The sequence below is a fragment of the Bombina bombina genome, chromosome 4, assembly GCF_027579735.1.
Source record: "Bombina bombina isolate aBomBom1 chromosome 4, aBomBom1.pri, whole genome shotgun sequence".
NCBI lineage: Eukaryota > Metazoa > Chordata > Amphibia > Anura > Bombinatoridae > Bombina > Bombina bombina.
In genome coordinates, this window is record NC_069502.1 from 165460247 (window position 1) to 165481071 (window position 20825).

General features: G+C 37.9%; 1 protein-coding gene across 1 annotated transcript in view; it reads right to left on the reverse strand.

Moving 5' to 3' along the window:
• Window positions 1–226: 226 nt before the first annotated feature.
• SLC66A3 (solute carrier family 66 member 3) overlaps window positions 227–20825 on the reverse strand; it is a 31160-nt gene continuing 10561 nt past the window's right edge. Inside the window, exons 5-7 of the mRNA XM_053709680.1 lie at window positions 13173–13293; window positions 3866–3907; window positions 227–1500 (exon numbers count right to left, since the gene is read on the reverse strand). Of these exons, the coding sequence (XP_053565655.1) occupies window positions 1409–1500; window positions 3866–3907; window positions 13173–13293 (255 nt within the window). The 3' untranslated portion in view covers window positions 227–1408. The remainder of the gene's footprint in view (window positions 1501–3865; window positions 3908–13172; window positions 13294–20825) is intronic.

Genomic DNA, 20825 nt, shown 5'->3' on the forward strand with positions numbered 1-20825 from the left:
TTATAAGGTGTCGACAATATATGTTCATAGTCCACATTACAATAACACTCAAAGTACAATATGTTGTAAAACAGTCAAATACTGTAGAATCATTTAAAAACAGCTGTAATACTATTCATTTTGCCGTTATGCTTTTAACTATTCTGAGTAAATGGGGGAGAAACATAACAGACCAATCAGTTGTTGAGGAAGATCATTTTGAAACTATACAGTCTAAACAAGCATGTTGTGGGAATAGTTTATTCAGAACTATTTTGAGATGCTCTTAAATTGGAGTAGTCCACAGATGTGGTAACAGCTATCACATTCTACTAGTAAAAACAAGAACAGTAACTGATCATTGCAGCTATAAGATTTTCTACTAGAAATAAATATAGCAAACCATGAATTTCATGCACAAGTGTACATTTTTGCTGTAGCAAGAATATAAAAGTCCAATATGCCGTTAATTTCCTACATTAGCAAATATAAACCTCCTTACCAAAACTATAACAAAATAAACACCTAACTGAAAATATAATCTAAGTAACCCTTCAACATGTGTATATACAGTGTCTCAATATATTCATACACCTTAAAATTACAAAAATAAATCTTGCCATTCAAAACAACATTTAGACATATACTAAGTCTACCACTTATTAAAAAAAAACTTCCTGACACTGTGCAGTAGTGTGCAAATAAACATAACAAGAGTTCTATTATCTGAAGGTCACCTTTACATTAGTACAACTTTAATAATCATGTGATGAAAGGGCCACCTGTGTAGGAGAGAGGCTGCGTTATCTGTGATGACATGAAGAACGGAGCTAAAGTATGTCGTTTTGTCTACATATGCAGTGCTTGGCTAAATAATCCATTCATGGTGGCTAGTTTTTAGTGGTGTTATATTGTATGTGGTGTGGATATGTGTGTGTGTGTATATATATATATATATATATATATATATATATATATATATATATATATATAGTTACCGTCCACCAGATTATTCACTCTCGTCTGCTAGTATGCTCTAGGAATTTGTTAATAAATCACAAAGACTAGCACTTGGATTGTATTCAATTGACTTTAAGCCCAGCAAGTACTTGTCTTTGGGAATATATATACTTATCAAAACACAACATATATATGTATCATTATTGCCTTACGAATGTGTTAGCATATAGGTACATAGCAGGACAGACCACTGTATGTGCTTGTAGTCCCTTTATCCTGACAATGAACAATTCTCAGTTGTACATACTGTTAGGTACTTTTTTTTTATCTCCCTAACGCTTACTGGTTAAGTTTCAGAATTTTTCTTGTACTGACCACTCTAAAAATTAATTGACACAATGGGATGTTCCTGTAATCAGTTTTAAGAATAAATGAAAAACACTTGCTTAGAAGGGGGGAAAAGTGTGATTTAGTCAGTTTTCTCGGTTTTCTTTCTGTATTTTAGTATAGCTGATGTGACCCACACGTTGAGAAACAGCATCACAACGAAACGGAGAAGAACTAAAGAGGGAGACAGAGATAAATGATTTAGTTATGAATTTCAACATCACTCATGGAGTAGTTGACCAACAAATGTTATTTTTCTTTACATCACAGGTTGATGTGTATTTAAAGTGGACAGCAGGGAACATGAGAAGCGAAACACTGGTATATATATATATATATATATATATATATATATATATATATATATATATATATATATATATATATATATATATATATATATATATATATATAGATAGAGAGCACTCTCACTTACAGAACTTGATGCCAGGGTGCCTGCAGTTAAATATACACGATGAAGGAAGGCACTCGCTGGTCTTTAATTCAAAAGAAAACTTTTAATAAGCGTGACGTTTCGGGGACAGGGGAGTGTGTCCCCGAAACGTCACGCTTATTAAAAGTTTTCTTTTGAATTAAAGACCAGCGAGTGCCTTCCTTCATCGTGTATATATATATATATATATATATATATATATATATATATATATATATATATATATATATATATATATATATATATATATATATATATATATATATATATATATATATATATATATATATATATATATATATATAGGTCTTGCACTTTAAGTTTGGTAGAAATGACCAGAAATAATTTTACACAAATATACATTGTAACTGGTATTAGTTCTGTTTTTACCAATATGGTGTTGAGTACTGAAGATTTGTTTTTCCCACAAAGAGGAGAAGGAAGAGGGTGATGTTCTCTCTTAAGAATAGAATACCTCTGCAGAAAGCACTGGATACAGTGAGGGTATATACTCTGATTTTACTGCCATGAACTGTGTTTTATTCCCTGGGGTATTACACTCTTAGACAGCAAGGTGTGTCTCAGGTGTGCCCAGAATGTTAGATCTCCGCCTGTCCTGATTGCCTTTCTGTAACTACAGTACTCTAGTGGTCTAACAAAAGCACATTAGGTTATATGTTCCTCTTACTCTTTTGGGCAGTTTGTAAGTACATGGTTCTGTGCCCATATTCCTAGGGTATTATAGGGTATGTGTGCCAACGCACGGTAGCATTTCCTTATGTTTTAACATACATATTGTTTTTTTTACATGCTTCTGTTTTCTCTTTCCCATGTGCTTAGAGCAATCACCTTTGTTGATCTCTGACCTTTTCCCTACAATTGGGGGGGAACTTCTTTTTGATTGCCTTGCAAATTCAGGACCAGCTAAGTGCAGATTACTTATATTCACTTTGGTAAAGGTACTATTTTTAGGGAGTGATTTACTAATCCAACCACAGATTGAAGTGGATTTAGGGATCCACAAGAAGGAACTAGACCAATCAGAATATATATGGTCTGTTTATTGTGCTCTCCTGGAAACCAGGAAATACATAAACCAAGATAAAGATAGTGTGTGTGTGTGTGTGTGTGTGTCCAATGTTAATAAACCATATTCCAGATTGAGTTATATTTAACTGATCAAGAATTCTCACTACTGACTGAAAATAAGATTTCCCCCAAAACCTGCTATTACCATTTTATGTGAGATTGTTCAAATACACCGCTCACACCTATTTTTATGACAGCCCAGTAGCCCCTTTACAGTTATGTAAATGTTCAAAAAAGTTTGAGGGACAAATTAATTATAGTGGTAAAACAAACAGCCAAGAGTACTCAACGGTAAAATTAACAAATGTAGATTTATTAACATAAATTAAACCCTACTGATGTATCAATGTACCTATCAGTATACATACTAATCATTAGGTCTGTGCAAAATTTGTTGTTCAGATATCCATATGTCAAACGAATTCCAAAATATGGCTGCGGGCAGCAGCATTCGAACATTTTCAGCACCGGATATATTAGTGTCAAAGATCTGTGGCAATCCGCTAACATATCTAGCTCTGAAACTAGCCGAATACTACTATTACCATATTTGCAATTTGTTTGTGAAACCTACCAATCAGCACCCAGTATAATTAGTGATTGGTACACCGCAAATTCATGTGGTGTAGATCTCGGGTTTGAAGGACTCAACATTATAATAGTAGTTACTATGTAGATATTTCCTTATGTCCATGTTTTCTATTTAAATCAATGTGGTGTGTGGGCAAGCAAATTGTGAAAATGTTTTGATTCTATTTTGGCAATTCTAATTGTATTAATTTTTTTTTTATATTTATTATTTTTTTCTCCCCATGATTGCTTAAAGAACTTTAGTGTCCAACCTTAAACTTGATGGTTTGCAGCAGGTGATACATGAAAGTTGCTATAACCTCATATTATTTAGATGTTATATAAACAACAGTGTGAAAATAATACACTTGATGCAAATATGATATATACATAATAGATACGGAAAACCAGAAATGTAATTCTTACCGGCAATGTCTGTAGTGGTCATAAAAGTTGTAAATATTCTTGCTGTAACAAATAAAACTCTTGTTACAATATACATTTTCATAGAAAGATTTTAAATTATTCACTACATTGGTTCAGATTTATTTATATGGTGATTCTGCTTAAAGGGACTTAAAAAACAATTTTTTTATTTAGTGATAGAGCATGTAATTATAAACAACTTTCCAATTTACTTCTATTATCTCATTTGTTTTGTTCTCTTACTAGTCTTTGTTAAAGGGACAGTAAATGCAAAAAATGTTACATAATTCTGCACATAGTGCAGAATTATGTAATATTAACTTAGCAACAGGTTTAAACATCTAAACATTTTAGAGATTTTACCCCTCAAAATTGAACTTACCTGGTCTCCTCTCCAGAATCTTCTGATCGTATCTTTTTTTTTTTTCAAAAGCACTTCGCCCGATCGCGCTATTGAACTGAATGTAGCCCGCTCCCACTCTGGTCTGGTAGCGAAAGCGCACTACATTCACTTCAATATCGCGTTTGGGCGCGCTGTGCTTTTGAAAAAGTAGATACGATCAGAGGATCCTGGAGAGGAGAACAGGTAAGTTCTACTTTAAGGGGTAACATCTAAAAAAATCTTTAGATTTTTAAACCTGTCGCTAAGATCATTTTTTACACTTACTATCCCTTTAAAAAAAGAATACCTAGGTAGGCTCAGGAGCTGCTGATTGGTGGCTGCACATATATGCCTCATGTTATTGGCTCACCCAACACATTAACTAGCTCCCAGTAATGCATTGCTGCTTCTTCAACAGAGAATATTGATAATAATTAGATAATAAAAGTAAATTGGAAAATTGTTTAAAATTGTATTCTCTATCTTAAAGGGCCAGTAAACATAGAAAATAATGTTATATAACATTATATTAGTGCTAGCTTTATGTAATCTAATATTCCCTGTGAACTTTTATTAACAAAGTGTTTTCCAGACCCGCTCTCTGTGCTCTACTGAGCGGGACTGTTTTTTTACATTGAGCGCATCAGGCTCCGTGCAGCTCGCTCCTGCTCTGTCTGACAGCAGGAGCGAGCTGCACTGCGTGTAATGGCGCTGTCGGGCCGGGCTGTGACTAGACAGCTGGTCAGATGCGCTCAATGTAAAAAACAGACCCGCTCAGTAGAGCACAGAGAGCGGGTCTGGAAAACATTTTTTAATAAAAGTTAACAGAGAATATTAGATTACATAAAGCTAGCACTAAAATAATGTTATATAATTCTGCACTATGTGCAGAATTATATAACTTTATTTTCTGTGTTTACTGGCCCTTTAATCATGAAAGAAAAAAATGTGGGTTTCATGTCCCTTAAAATTTAAATGGCCCTATTATGTGTATACAGTTTTCTTTCATAAGGTGGTGAGAGTTCACAAGCAATCACATTTGGGAATTAAGCTCCCTCCACCAGGAGGCAGGCAAACATTACCCAACATATAAAGAGCTTTAATCCCTCCCACTTCCTGATTCCCCTCCGTTTTTCATTTTTGCCTTCACAAGAGAACATTGCTATTTATTTATGACTGAAAGTGGTACTCAAATTGTCTCTGAGGCCTGTTTATCCTCCTCAGAGAGCTGAGAAAAGCCAGAGGTGCGGTGAGTGTAAATCTTCTGCGAAAGTTATTCACCAGCCTACCATAGTGGGTACTAGAACTGGTCCTGAGTCACCTACTGTTTTTGCCATGTCTGGGGATGGTGACATCTGTGTATATGGGTTGAGTGTGGGCATGAATGGGGTTAATAGCCTCTGGTTCTCTTACACCTTTCCTATACAAGGACCTAAAGGGACACTAAATTAACCCCAAATGCTGCCTATATCACCCCAGATTTACTATGCTGCTGTCACCACCCCAAACTTTAGATAAGGGTGTCTACAGGAACCCAAATTACACTCTAGTAACATTCAAAAGAAAATGATGTCAGTTTGGGACATAAACTAAACACAATACATACACTTTGAACATATCACTAAGCTACCATTAGACGTCATTCACATGTTGTCCCAGTGAAGTTTTGATCCAATTCCCTTTTCCTTATTACTAATGTTCGAATTTTCCTTTGGCTTGTCAAAAACCGCCCCCTTGTTAAATACAACCACTTTTTGGAATTCCTTTTCTAACAGTACTAAGATGTCCCAGACACAACAGGAGGGGTGAGGAAAAGGGGGGGTCTAGTTCAATGCAGGCTAGGAGAGAAACAGATCAAGTTAACCCTGGCATTGCTGGGAAACCACACCACCTCTGCTGGGTGGCTATTCCAGGTAGTTACTATTCCTCACAAGTGTATCATGACAACATCTAACTAGGATGATGGCATTGCTGCAGGAAACAGGTATGTGTAGCTGTGAGTGCCTATAAGGTAAGTAGCTAAACACAGATACAGAGGTGCTGCACAGAGCCTAAGGGGACTTCGTTTTAGTGGGGAACTTTATTATGATATAGCTGGGGACTGAGAGATTACCCATATTTTAGCTATTGACGCGGGGGGGGGAATAATGCAGACAGTGGAGATTTTGGAGTGCTCTGTTTTAATAATACTGGGGTACGAGTGAGTGTTCGTGTATACTGATATTGATGCCTATGTGTGTATTCTTATACTGGAGCACATTTTTGAGAGACAAGTCTGAGGTTTTTATATTTAGAGTACTGTGAGGGAAAGTTTTTAATTGAGCTCTTCTCAGAACTGTTCCATTCATTAGTTTTCAGTTCTATAACATTATGGCAGTAGCATATATGAATAATCAGGGTTGTACTCGCAGTGGATAGTGATGAAAGAGTTTTCGTTATTAACTTCTCTTAAGAATTCTAATAACGTATTTTGCATAATTTAGATGTAGTCAGAGCATTGCAATTATATATTCAGGCTATCTGCAGTCTAAATCTTTAATTCATTTTTCATGTCAACGTAAGGGCAAAAAGGATTTAGCAATTTCTTGGGCTTCTTGGATAAAGCAGCTGATTTGCAAGGCTCACTTGGAGGCAGGGAAGGTTCCACCATCTCACATTATGGCTCATTCCACATTTTGGGCCTTAGAAATTAAGCGACTATTGAACAAATGTGCAAAGCTGCTACTTGGTCTTCCCTACACATGTTCACAATGTTTTATTATTTTGATGTTTTCGCATCTTCAGAGGCAGCTCTTGTCAGGAAAGTTCTTCAGGCGGCAGTTTCTGGTCAATGATGTGCATTCTCAGTTTGTCCCAACCTTTTGTTTCATGGTATGATGGACTCAATGGCTTTGGTATTAGATCACAAATGTTATGACTCTCACCACCTTATAAAAGAGAACCCAATTTAGTCTTACCTGAAATCTTTCTTTCACGGTGGTGAGAGTCCATGAGACCCACCCAATATTTTTATGTTTAGTCATCCGAAAGTTCTGCATGCACCTCATTGCCCGCCTTTGTTCTGCTTTCTTGCCTATACATAAACTGAGGGAATCGGGAAATAGGATGGATTAAAGCTCTTGATATATTGGGTAATTTTTGCCTACCTCCTATGGGGAGGAGCTTAATCCCCAAATGTTATGGCTTGTGGACTCTCACCACTAAAAGAAAGAAATGAATAAATCGGGTAAGAATAAACTGTTTTTGTTTTTTTTTAAATTCCAGATTTGTTTTTCTTTGTGTAATAATTTATGCTATATATCAGCATTTGGAGTCAGGTACAAACTTCCTTGCACAATGGGCCTAGACGGATATGGCTGCACCTCACTGATGAGGCACAAACGAATGTCTGGGTTTGTCATTTCCCTTGTTCAGAAGAGAATTGCTTGGTATTTCAGGGCTGGACTGACCAAGCTAGGCGGGATATACAGTACTTCAGGAAAGTTCTCTGTGAAAATCACAATTGGGCCATAGAACAAGCCCCTGAGCTGTTGTTCGTTCCTGGCAGATTGCGTCTCTTTCTGTATGTATAAGTGTTATGACTATAGGGAAAGTCTATCTAAGGGTGATGGGATAAATCATAAGTGGACTCCTTGCTCAGGGTGCCTAGACTCTGGGAATTGGCTGCACCTCACATACATGGGTGAAGGGATTGTCTGGGGTTGCGATTTTCCGTGTTCAGAGGAGAATTGCCTGGTATATTGGGGCTGGACCAGAGTGATAGACTTTAGGCAAGTTCTCCTCCGTGAAAAGCACAATTGGACTAATATAACCTACTCCCAGGTGGTAATCGGGTCATAGAACAAGCCACTGAGCTGTTTGTTCATGGCAGATTGCTTCTCTTTCTGTATATAGAAACTTTCCAGAAGTCTATCTCATTTAATAGACAAATATTTACATATTTATTTAAAATCTGGTAAGACTAGTGTCACCTTCTCATTGGCTATAGTGACAGTCATTCCCCTTTAACACTATAAATACCCTGTTCTCTCTCCCCAGCTTCAGTCCTGTATTTACTTATTTGGAAGTATGTTTTTGAACAGATGTAGAAAGATTGTAACCAAAGCTGCCTGCAGCTGACTGGACCCAAACACATATACTGCAGCACCCAATATAATCCTTCCATATAATGCTTGTATGCAGAAACAAAGTGTACTAAAATGGTTTGGTATCCCAAGACATCCTATTTTATGTGCCCTCATGTATTATAAGTCTATAATACAATATTGTTCAAGCTACATTCTTTGAAAACATCCGGTATTATGTTCTAAATTTTAGAGACTTTTTTATGGTCAATAGGTTCAAGGTCAGTAACCCTTCTTCCCCTACATTCTTTAAGAGCATCTTTCTCTGTGCATTTAGACTAGTGCTTAGCTGCCTAGCATGCTTTCTATAACATCTGCTGTAACAAAACAAACACTGTATGACTTAAAAAAGGTATATGAAACCCAAAATTTCTTTAATCAGATTGTGCGAGTCCATACGTGTGGGAATATTCCCCTCCTGACCACTAGGAGAAGAGACACCCCAACACACCAAAGCTTTACATCCCTCCTACTTACTATGATACTCAGTCATTTTGTTTTGCCTCTATGATGAGGAGTGAAGTGAAAGTGATGTACTTGTTGTTGAGATGCAGACAAAGAATTATCAGCAAGGCAGTGAAAGGTGTTTTTTTTTTTTTGTTTTTTTTTTTTGGGGGGGGGGGGGGGTTTATCAATGAGAAATGACTTTCCTTGACAGAAAAGAGAAGGCTGAAGTTAGCAGCCTCAAATGCTATTCCTTTTGCTCAGTTTCACATGAGACCTCTTCAGCTTTCTATGCTTCATCAATGGTGCAGGGATTACAATAGGTTGGCTCAAAATATTTTGGATGCCAATACAATCCCTTTCTTGGTGGATCAATCATCGCTCCATTGGTCTCAAGACAGATGCAAGTGTTTAGAGCTGGGGTACAGTTTGGGGGTCTCAGAAAGCACAGGGAGTTTGGTTACTTAAAGTTACCCATAAATGTTGTGGAACATTTTCAGGGCCCTTCAGTTTTGGCCTCTCCTGAAAATAGAGATTTTTCTACGATTCCAGACAATGTCACAGCGGTGGCTTACATAACTCATCAGGGGGGAACTCGCAGTTCTCTGGCGATGTGGAAAGTTTCCCAAATTCTAACTTGGGCAGAGAGCAATTCCTGTATAATTTCTGCAGTTCATATTCCAGGGTTGAGCAATTGGGAAGCGAATTTTTTCAGTCGTCAAGCACTTCACCCAAGAGAATTGTCTCTTCGTCTTGAAGTCTTCAGTCAGATTGTAGACCTATGGGGTCTTCCAGAAGTGGACATGAGGGCTTCTCATACATGTCTCTATGTTTTTTTTCTGCTATTTCGGAGCAACTGATTTTTCAGATAGGGAAAAAACCTTTACACAGGCCTCCTTTGAAATGGATAATTGGGACATTCTGGCTTGTAATGTGTATTCTAGTCACAGCAGGGGGTGTTTGTGTCATCCTGAGATTTTACAGATTTGAGTTAATTTGTTCTTAGATGTTCTGTTAATCAGGAAAAAGGGGGGTTGGTCTGTTATGGCTATAGCCCACACAATTCATGTCAAATTTGATATTAACTAAAATGAAATATCAAATCATGTGGTATATCTGTAGTTTATTTTATGTTACTCACAGATACCCTGACAGCTCTGATAGATGCTCTGGCGGTTCCTTGGTATTTTGGTTTAGCATACCTGTTTCCTCAGTTTGCGTTCCTTCCACAAGTTATTGCTCGTATCAAACAGGAGAGAGCATTGGTAATTCTAATAGCTCCTGCATGACCTCGCAAGATCTGGTATGCAGACCTAGCGAAGATGTCATCTCAGCCATCTTGGAGGTTGCCTCTGAGGAAGGACCTTCTAACTCGGGGTCCGTTCCTCCATCCAAATCTCATTTCTCTGAAGCTGACTGCTTGGAGATTGAACGCTTAGTTCTGTCTAAGTGTGAATTTTCTGAGTCGATCATAGAGACCATGATCCAGGCTCGAAAGCCTGTTATTCAAAAAATGTACCATAAGGTATGGTGTAAATCTAAGGGCTACTCTTGGAGTAGGGTCAGGATTCCTAGAATTTTGTCTTTTCTCCAGGAAGGTCTGGAGAAAGGGTTGTCAGTCAGTTCTCTGAAAGGTCAGATTTCTGCATTATCTATTTTGTTACACAAGCATCTGGCGGATGTGCCAGATGTTCAATCTTTTTGTCAGGCCCTGGTCAGAATCAGACCAGTTGCTCTTCCTTGGAGCCTTAATCTTGTTCTTAAAGTTTTGCAGCAGACTCCGTTTGAGCCAATGCATTCCATAGATATTAAGTTGCTATCTTGGAAGGTTTTGTTTCTAATTGCGCTCTCTACTGCTCGGAGAGTTTCGGAACTCTCGGCTTTGCAGTGCGATTCGCCTTACCTTTCATGCACATAGGGCAGTTATTCGTACTAAATTGGGGTTTCTTTCTAAAGTGGTTTTGGATAGAAATATTAATCAGGAAATTGTTGTTCCTTCTCTCTGTCCCAATCCTTCTTCTAATAAAGGACGTCTGTCTGATGTTGTGCATGCTTTAAAATTCTACCTACAGACGACTAAGGATTTTCGACAGTCTTCTGCCCTGTTTGTTTCTCAAGAAAGCATAAGGGTAAACAGGCTACTGCTACTTCTCTTTCCCTCTGGTTGAGAAGTATAATTTGTTTTGCTCATGAGACTGCTGGACAGCAGCCTCCTGAGAGAATTACAGCTCATTCCACTAGGGCTGTCACCTCTTCTTGGGCTTTCAAAAATAAAGCTTCTGTGGAACAGATTTGTAAGGCTGCAACTTGGTCCTCTCTGCATTTTCCAAATTTGATACTTTTGGGAGAAAGGTTCTTCAAGCGATGGTGCCTTCTGTTTAGATTTGCCTGTCTTGTTCTCCCTCCCTGTTCATTCTGTGTCCTCTAGCTTGGGTATTGGTTCCCACTAGTAATTGAATGACGTTGTGGACTCTCCATATCTTAGGAAAGAAAACAAAATTTATGTTTACCTGATAAATTTCTTTCCGGATATGGAGAGTCCATGACCCCACCCTTTATTAAGACAGTTATTTTTGATAAACCCAATACATACATACATACAGCTCTACACCGTTGTGTTTTTCCTTTTCCATTTCCCTTTGGTTGAATGACTGGGAAATAATTGGTAGGGGAGTGACACTTAACAGCTTTGCTGTGGTGCTCTTTGCCTCCTCCTGCTGGCCAGGAGTGATATTCCCACTAGTAATTGAATGACGTTGTGGACTCTCCATATCTGGAAAGAAAGAAATTTGTTTTCCATGATACTCTGGATTCTTTTTTGATTCCTGCAGTAATATCTCACTCCTGATGAGGTGATAAGAATTGCTAACCTTGTGGCTTAAAGGGAAAGTCTACTCCAAAATTGTTATTGTTTAAAAAAGGTAGATAATGCCTTTACTACCTATTCCCCAGTTTTGCACAACAAACATTTTATATTAATATACTTTATAACCTCTAAAGTTTTGTCTGTTTCTAAACCCCTGAGCCTTTATCTCAGTGCATTTTTATAGCAAGACACTTCTAGTTCATGTGTGCCATATAGATAACACTGTGCTCACTTCTGTGGAGTTATTCATTAAACAGCACTAATTAGCTAAAATGCAAGTCTGTAAATAGCACTGAGATAAGGGGCAGTCTGCAGAGGCTTAGATACAAGGTAATCACAGAGGTAAAAAGTATATTAATATAACTGAGTTGGTTATGCAAAACTGGGGAATGGGTAATAAAAAGGGATTATCTATCTTTTTAAACAAAACAAATTTTGAAGTAGACTGACCCTTTAAGCCATGGTTTTCTATCTCCCAATTTTTTCCTCCAACTTTTTCCAATGATCCATTTTACAAATAAGTCATTTTACTTTATTTTGGCATTTTGAATAGCTGATTTTTTTACTGTGGTATCCCTGTCTATTCTAAAAGTTTCTATACTTAAAAGGGACAGTCAACACCAAAATTGTTATTGTTTAAAAAGATAGCTTATGCCTTTACTACCGATTTTCCAGCTTTGCACAACCAACATAGTTATATTAATATACTTTATAACATTTAAACCTCTACATTTCTGCCTGTTTCTAAGCCACTACAGACAGCCTCTTATCACAGTGCATTTTATTAGCTTTTCACAACAAGAGACTGCTAATTCATGTGGACCATATAGATAACATTGTGCTCTCTCCCGAGATGTTGTGACGGACACTGCACTAATTGGCTAAACTGCAAGTCAATAGATAATAAATAGCCATGTGATAAGGGGAGCTGTCAAAAGAGACTTAGAAACAAAGTAATCACAGAGGTAAAATATATTAATATAACTGTGTTGGTTGTGCAAAACTGGAGAATATGTAATAAGGTATTTATCTTTTAAAACAAGAACATTTTTGAAGTGGACTGTCCCTTTAGGTATAGGCTAATGAAAACCTGTGTAGACATAGCCAGCAGATGAAATTACACTCCCAGTAGGATGTAGATAAGATACACAATAAAATGTTAATTTTATAGTATTGGGCTTTGGTTTACAGAGAGAATATAAAGAAGTATGTGTGTGAACAGAAAGTGATAAACTAAGAATACTGGATTTCCCTGCAAAAACAACCCAATTTGATGGGTTGTGGTTTCAAAGAACAAAAACAGCTATTTCAAATACAAAAATACACATGAATGGTTAATTTCTTATACATGTTATACTCAAAATTTACTTTTTATACAAGCTGCAAACACATTAAGGTGAAAATAATTTTACAGAACACTGTCCCTTTAAAATCTTACATGTTAGGAAGAACTAAAGAAACACTACTATAGCTAAAACAAAACTCTCTTACTTGCACTGGTGTATGCAGCAAAACCCCAAGTCAGTGCACTTGCTTGGCCGGAATCTTTGGTCTGCCATATATACTGCAGCTGTAAAACCTTGCTTGAAGCACTGATCACAGTGCACAGATTCTGCAGAAGAAGACAACAGTAAAGAAGGATAAGATAGTAACACAATTCTAACTAGCTTTGCTTCAGCATATGTAACTATTCAAATTATCTTGACTTACGGAACAGTGCATTGGTTTAGTATAAAGCAAATTGTTTCTCAGTTATCTGAAAGCCAATTAGGGACATATGTGTAGCAAAGTTAGCCTTTCATATTCCGAGAATTAGAAACTGCTCAACTTTCAGTGCTACAGAATTTTGCGGCGCTATACAAATAAATAATAATAAATTATATAATTTATACTTACTTGATAAATTAATTTCTTTCAAGGTGGTGAGAGTCCATGATCCATTGTTCCTGGGAATTACACTTCCCTGCCACTAGGAGACACCTCACTGGTAAATCAGTCTGACGTATAGCCAAGCCAATAAGATGGGAAAAGTAATAAAAGCAAGAAAATAGGAGCAGCGAAAAAAAATAAAATAAACTAACACTTGTATGAATGAAATTAAGTTATAAGGTAAGCATAAATCATTTTCTTTCATACAGGTGATGAGAGTCTACGACAGGCCTCGACAAACCCATGGAGCCACTAACTCCTAGAAGTTTACCCCTGGCTCCTAACTTTTTGAATTATTCTCCATATATCTATATACAAATACCACTGCCTGGCTCCTAAATATTCTTCCTGGCAACTAAATTTTAAACACATTTGTCAACCACTGGTCTACGATTCATTACTCCTGGGAACTAATACCCAAGCAGTGGAGTCCACGAGTAATAAGAAATAAGGGTGGGATAAAAAGAGCATTTAAAACAAAATCTACAACCCAAAAAGAACCCAAAGAATAAACAGGGTAAATATACCACTGATCTGTTAGAATGAGCAGTAATCCATCTTAAGAGAAGGCTGACTCATCTCCAAATAAGTCTAAGGATCAAAAAGTAAAACCATGAATCAGTAGAAGCTTTCTGCCCCTTTCTGGAACCGGAAAAGAGAACAAACAAACGAGAAGTTTGCCTGCAAGCCTTAAAAGCAGCTGCATTGTACTTCAAGCCTATTACAACATCTAATTTAAGAAGACTCTCTGAAGTACTCTTAGGATTATGACATACAGCAGGGACAACACATTTCCGACATATAATAATACAAAGACACAACCTTAGGTAAGAAAACAAATATAGTCCCGAAAACTGCCTTGTCCTGACAAAAAAAGAAGATACTCTGACTCTTTTAGCAGAATAGCCAAAAGAAACAAAAACCTTCCAAGAGAGAGAGGCTTAAAAACCACCTTATGCATAAGCTCAAAAAGGCAAAGCCTTCAATGCCAGATTAAGATTCCAAGGAGGAGAAATTGGCATAACAGGTGAAATTCTAACCAAAGCTAGAACCAAACTATGAATGACAGAAAGAACAGGAATCTGACCTTTTAAAAACAAAAACAAAACAAAGCTGGTAAATAAACCTTTATCTAAACCATCTTGCAAAAAATTGCTATGAATTCTAAACGAATGCCAGGAAAAATAAAAGGTCTTTTAGACCTTATAATAATCTTTATAGTCCCAGGAATGGGGGCCTGTAACAAAGTCTCAATAACAGAAACAAAAAACTTCTATGCCTGAGAACCAATTGTTCAAACTCCATGCCATTAAGATTAAAAATTTAAGATTCTGATGAAAATAATTGACCTTGAGACAGAAGGTCTGTACGCAGAGGAAGTAAACATTGAGGGCAACTGGACATCAGAATAAGTTCTACAAAGCCAAGCCAGAGTAATCGGATTACTGATAATGTCTCTTGCCTGATCCTGACAGTCACACTGGAAAGAGAACCAGAGGGGGGAAAAAACATATGTTAGCAAAAATAACAATGGGGCTATTAGAGCATCCACAAGCTTCCGACTGAGGGTCCCTGGACCTCACATAATATCTGGGAAGTTTGTTGTATAACAGAGGCCATAAGGTTTATCTCTGGAAGACCCCAAAGATCCACTATGAAAACATCCAGACGAACTACTACTGTGACATAGTCTGTCTGAAAATGCCACCCTTCTTTGGAACAATGAAGAGACAGAAACCAAGCCCCCTAAAAAAGGCAGAACTTGCCTTTACCAAAGACTCTGGATCAGAGGACCTGTATTCATGCAGACTTGGATGAGGAGAAGATTTTTCTGACTGCTCGCCCTGTTCCAGCTTGAACTAGGATTCCAGGCAGGACTGGAGAAAATTAGTTACTGACAGAAAAAAACCTCAATTGTGTTGTGACAAAAAAGAGCAAAAAAATCTTATTAGAAGCTTTGGACCACTAATCCTGAAAAAGAAAAAAAAAACTCCCTTACAACCAGTTACAGTACAGATAATAGAATACAAACCAGAATCAAACAACATCTTTCCCTGAAAAGACAAAGATAAAAGCCTGGATTAGAAACCATATCAGCCGACCAAGACTTAAACCATAAAGCCCATCTAGAATATAATGCCAAAAACATGATTTTAAAAGCAATCTTAATGTCAAAAACAGCATCAAAAATGAAAGCTTCAGAACATTTAAACAATTCCAAAAGATTCAAAAAAATATTTACCAGCAGAATCAACAGAAAACTGCTAAGAAAAAGTATTTAACCAAATGGAAGAAGCAGCGGCCATACCAGCAATAGAAACTGCTTGCAGGAAAACCCTCCTAAGGAAGGAATCTATTTTCCTATCTAAAGAGCCACTAAAGGAATAGCTATCTTCCAAAGGGATAGTAGTACACTTATCCAAGGTAGAAATGGCCCCAACAACTTTAGTAACAGTTACCCAAAGTTCAGTAATAGAAGCCGGAAAATGATACATATTCTTAAACCTTGCAGAAGGAATAAAGGTATTACCTTGCTTAGCCCATTTCCAGGAAACTATCTCAGAGACAGTATCAGAAAAAAAAACCTCAGGAGATTTAACCATAGGCTTAAAAAAGTCTAAATGATCTACAGACTTATTCTCAGTAAAATCTTCTTTTAAAGGACCAGTCAACACAGTAATTTGCATAATCAACAAATGCAAGATAAGACAATGCAATAGCACTTAGTCTGAACTTCAAATGAGTAGTAGATTTTTTTTCTGACAATTTTAAAAGTTATGTCTTTTTCCACTCCCCCTGTACCATGTGACAGCCATCAGCCATTCACAAATGCATACATGTACCATGTGACAGCCATCAGCCATTCACAAATGCATACACGTACCATGTGACAGCCATCAGCCATTCACAAATGCATACACACTTATTCTTGCACACTCAGTAGGAGCTGGTATCTCAAAAAGTTTAAATATAAAAAGACTGCACATTTTGTTAATGGAAGTAAATTGGAAAGTTGTTTAAAATAGAATGCTCTGAATAATGAAAGTTTAATTTTGATTGAGTGTCCCTTTAACAGTGAACGAATATGTTCGACTTTAAACAGAAAAGAGGATGTCTCATGATCAGGGAAATACCCCTGAACATTAGAGATAACCTCTCCCTCTGAGGACTCAGCAACAGAAACATTAACATCAGCAGGTTTAGAGCAAGTAGAAGGTAAATAATAAACTGACCTTTTATGCTTACTTGAAGGCAGCATAGCAGTCAACATTTCAGATACTGTAGAGGGTACGAAGTCCATAACTCCCAGAGCAAAATCTGACTGACTAACTCCACTGTAAGGAACAAACAAAAGAAGCAGTAACACCTTAAGAAGCAAGAGCAGCATTAGATTAAATGGACATTATATCCAAATATTGAAGCAATTGAAAGTGATGCAACATAGCTGTAAAAATCTGACTAAAAAAATAACACCTCAATATCTATTTTTTTATATGTAAAAAAGGAAGGATATTTACTTCATAATTTCATTCACACCCTATTGTAAACAGACTAGTCCCAGGACTTGCAAGGGAGTGTGTATCTCATGTTATTTTTTTACATAGAGATGTTAAGGTGATATTTTTTTGTCAGCTTTTTACAGTTATGCTGCATCACTTTCAAGTTTATTTTAGACCATGAGAACGCCTCTCTCTCTGAAGAATAATCTGCACATCTTCATTCTTCACCTTCCTCCACCAGAGGCAAAGACAAGACTGATTTACCAGTGAGGTGGGAGGGCTTTTATAGGGCTCTTGGGGTGTGGGAATCTTGGCAGAGAAAAGTAATTTCCAGGAGTAAAGGATTGTGCACTCTCACCACCTGTATGAAAGAAAGGGGGGGGGGGGGAATAATGACAAGATATTACTAAGTTACTTCATTACATATAACTAAACATTTGGTATAAAAATCTCAAGGTGTTCACTGTCCATTTAAAGGCAGGAGCTCATTCATACAAAAAATAATGGCTTCATCATGAAGCTGCTGTTTAACTACTGTGCAAAGAACTACTGGCCTTCTTTGCTCATGCTGATTACGTTTTCCCATTTATAGGTTTGCACCATACAATGAGCATGTTAGAAAGGTTTTCCTTCTATGCAAGTCACAGAGAGGCAATCTTTATAATCTCCTACCTATACCTTTATAAGGCAGCATAATGACATCACAAGAGTATAAGAAAAAGCAGATTTATTTAGTTAAAAGGGACATGAACCCAATATTTCTCTTTTCATTATTCAGACAGAGCATACCATTTTAAACAACTTTCCAATTTACTTATCCATTTTTCTAGTTCATTCTCTTGGTATCCTTTATTGAAGCAGCCCTACTGGGAGCTAGCTGATCACATTGGTAAGCCAATGATAAGAGGTATATATGTGCAGCCAGCAATCAGCAGCTAGCTCCCGGCTCCTGAGCTTACCTAGGTATGCTTTTCAACAAAGGGTATTCCAAAGAATAAAGCAAATTAGATAATGGAAGTAAATTAGAAAGCCGTTTAAAATTGTATATTCTCTCTCACTGGTTTTTAAACCTGTCCTCAGGCCTCCCCAACGGTCCAGGTTTTCTTCATTACCTTGGTTGAGAGCAGGTAAAATAGCCATATTTACTTATTAGTTGATTATTTCACCTGTGCTTCTGTTCAGATATCCACAAAATGTGGCCTTTTAGGGAGGCCTGACGGGTTTGAAAACCAGTGCTCTATCTGAATCAGGAAAGTTTAGATTTTGACTTCTATGTCCCTTTAATATGGAACTATGATGAACTTAAAACAACACATCTATACTGTGTTAGCTCACCCGTGCCTTTAAATGATTACTTCTGGCTCCCAAACATTTTAAAGAAAATGGTTAAAGATCCATTCTAAAGATAAAATCAAATTCATTCATTACAGCATGTCGTTTTATCACTAGCTACACAGCAAAGCTGCGTGTTTAACATCCGCAAGGGATTAAACACGCATAAAATACCACTCGAGACCTGCACAGCACTGCTGGTCCAGAGTGGAAACTGCCACTAATCCAAATCGGCAGCGCTACTTATACAGCTTTATCATGTGAATAGCACTGCTGATTGGATTAGTGGCAGTTTCTGATCATGACCAGCAGTGCTCTGCAGGTCCAGAGTGGTACTTTTACTGCGTGTTTCACATAGCTTTGGTGCGTCACTAGTGATAAAAATTGGAAATTAACAACAAAATATAAGCAATTTATATATCTTGGCCTATACCCTGGGCAATACTTACCAGTGAGACCCCTCTCCAGAGGGGTGTGGATAGAGCTATCCACTCCCCTCATTTACCTTAAAAGCTTCAGTGAAACACCACCCCTTCCTCCTCCTAGAGAGGTCCAGCCAAAATAGGTGAACCAAACAAAGGGAGGGAGCCTGGTAAGCATTACCCAGGGTATGGGCCATTTTGTTGTTAATTTCCAATTATCTTGGCCCCCCTGGTAATACTTACCAGTGAGAGAATACAGAGCAATAAAAAAAGAAAGGGTGGGAGGGGGAGCGTATCCGAACACCGACCAAGATGGCTGTTCTTTAATTTCGGCTGAGCTTTGGAGCTGATAAATCCGTTGAATATCGCTCCTCTGACCTGTTCTCCAAGCCCTACTTGGACAGCCAAGCAGTCCTGAATAGATGTGGTACGCAACAGAGGCCCAGTGAGCGGCCTGAAGTCTCATCTACACTCCATAATCCCTGACATGTCAGGCCCAAAAGCTACATGAGCTGTCCTAAACCCTTAAAATACTGACAAAGAAGATATAGGGGGACAACCTCTACTTAATCATTACCTTAGCATGAGCCGCGCAAAAGAATCCAGTTATGGAAGAGATTCTCCAGGCTATGCAGGCCCTGTTGGGAAAATTTGAAAGCAAGATATGCAATATCATAGAAGAAGCACAGAATCCAATAAGCCAGAGATCATCTAGCTGTGATGTAAGTCACAAGGTTTCGGGAGGGTGAAGATTAATTTCCGATCACATACTGGAACTCCTCAGAGAATATAAGAGCCCCAGAGATAACTATGTCTGTCCGACACCGAATTAAACCTCTTCCTACCCACTTACCTCCTACTATCGAGTCGGCGTTTTACCCAGAGAGTATGCAGAGGGAGCCTTGCGCACCGAGAAGATCGCCAGAGGTGTGGTATAACGGAAATCCGACCGACAACATGTGCAACTCCAACATGGGCCTATTGTTTTTTTGCACACAGGGCAGCATGGCTGAGCTACAAAGCTACGTACCAGATGAGTATGGGGACTGCAGATGACTGCCCTGGTCTTCATTTTTCCCTGAAACAGCTACCTAAGACCCCCGATCCAGAGATGATGATGAAAATGGGAATCGAATAGGTTATTTCAAGCCACACGTTATTGAGGCAGGCATCTGGAATTGCTGGAATGCCTTTCCTGTATTTTTATGTGAGACCCCAGTAGCTATGATGTCTGCTTTGTTGCATCAGTTATATTTGCATCCGCTGGGTTGATCTGCAACTTAAAAGTGCTGGCATACATGAATACTATGTGTTTGAGATTTTATCCAATGCTTCAAGTTTATGCTCTCTGGACACAGCTTGAACAGATAGTGGATTACTTTACTCCAAGTGTACTACCTTTACCTAGTGAATATGTGTATATTGTTTTCCAGACATATTCCGATATATCATATATGGGGATTATCTGTTCTTTCATTATGTATATTAAGCGGTACTGCCCCTTTTTCTATTTTACTAGCAAAGGGTTTGCTTGTGTCTTTTCACATATGTGCTTAAGATGGGATGCTATAGTCTAGAGTTCAGAATTGCATGACATCAACTTTATCGATTTCCAAAGTGTCCTACTTTGTATATTGCTGGCACACACACTCTAATGCTAGACTGTAGGATGATGGCATTCTATGTTAAGTGCTGAACACTGGTGACACTACATTCCTTAAGTGAACTTATAGGGGTCTATTTATCAAGCTCCGAACTGAGCTTGATGCCCCGTGTTTCTGGCGAGCCTTCAGACTTGCCAGAAACACAAGTTATGAAGCAGCAGTCTAAAGACCGCTGCTCCATAACCTGTCCGCCTGCTCTGAGGCGACGGACAGACAGACATCGCCGAAAATCAACCTGATCCAATACGATCGGGTTGATTGACACCCCCTGCTGCCGCAAATTTGCAGGGGGCGGCG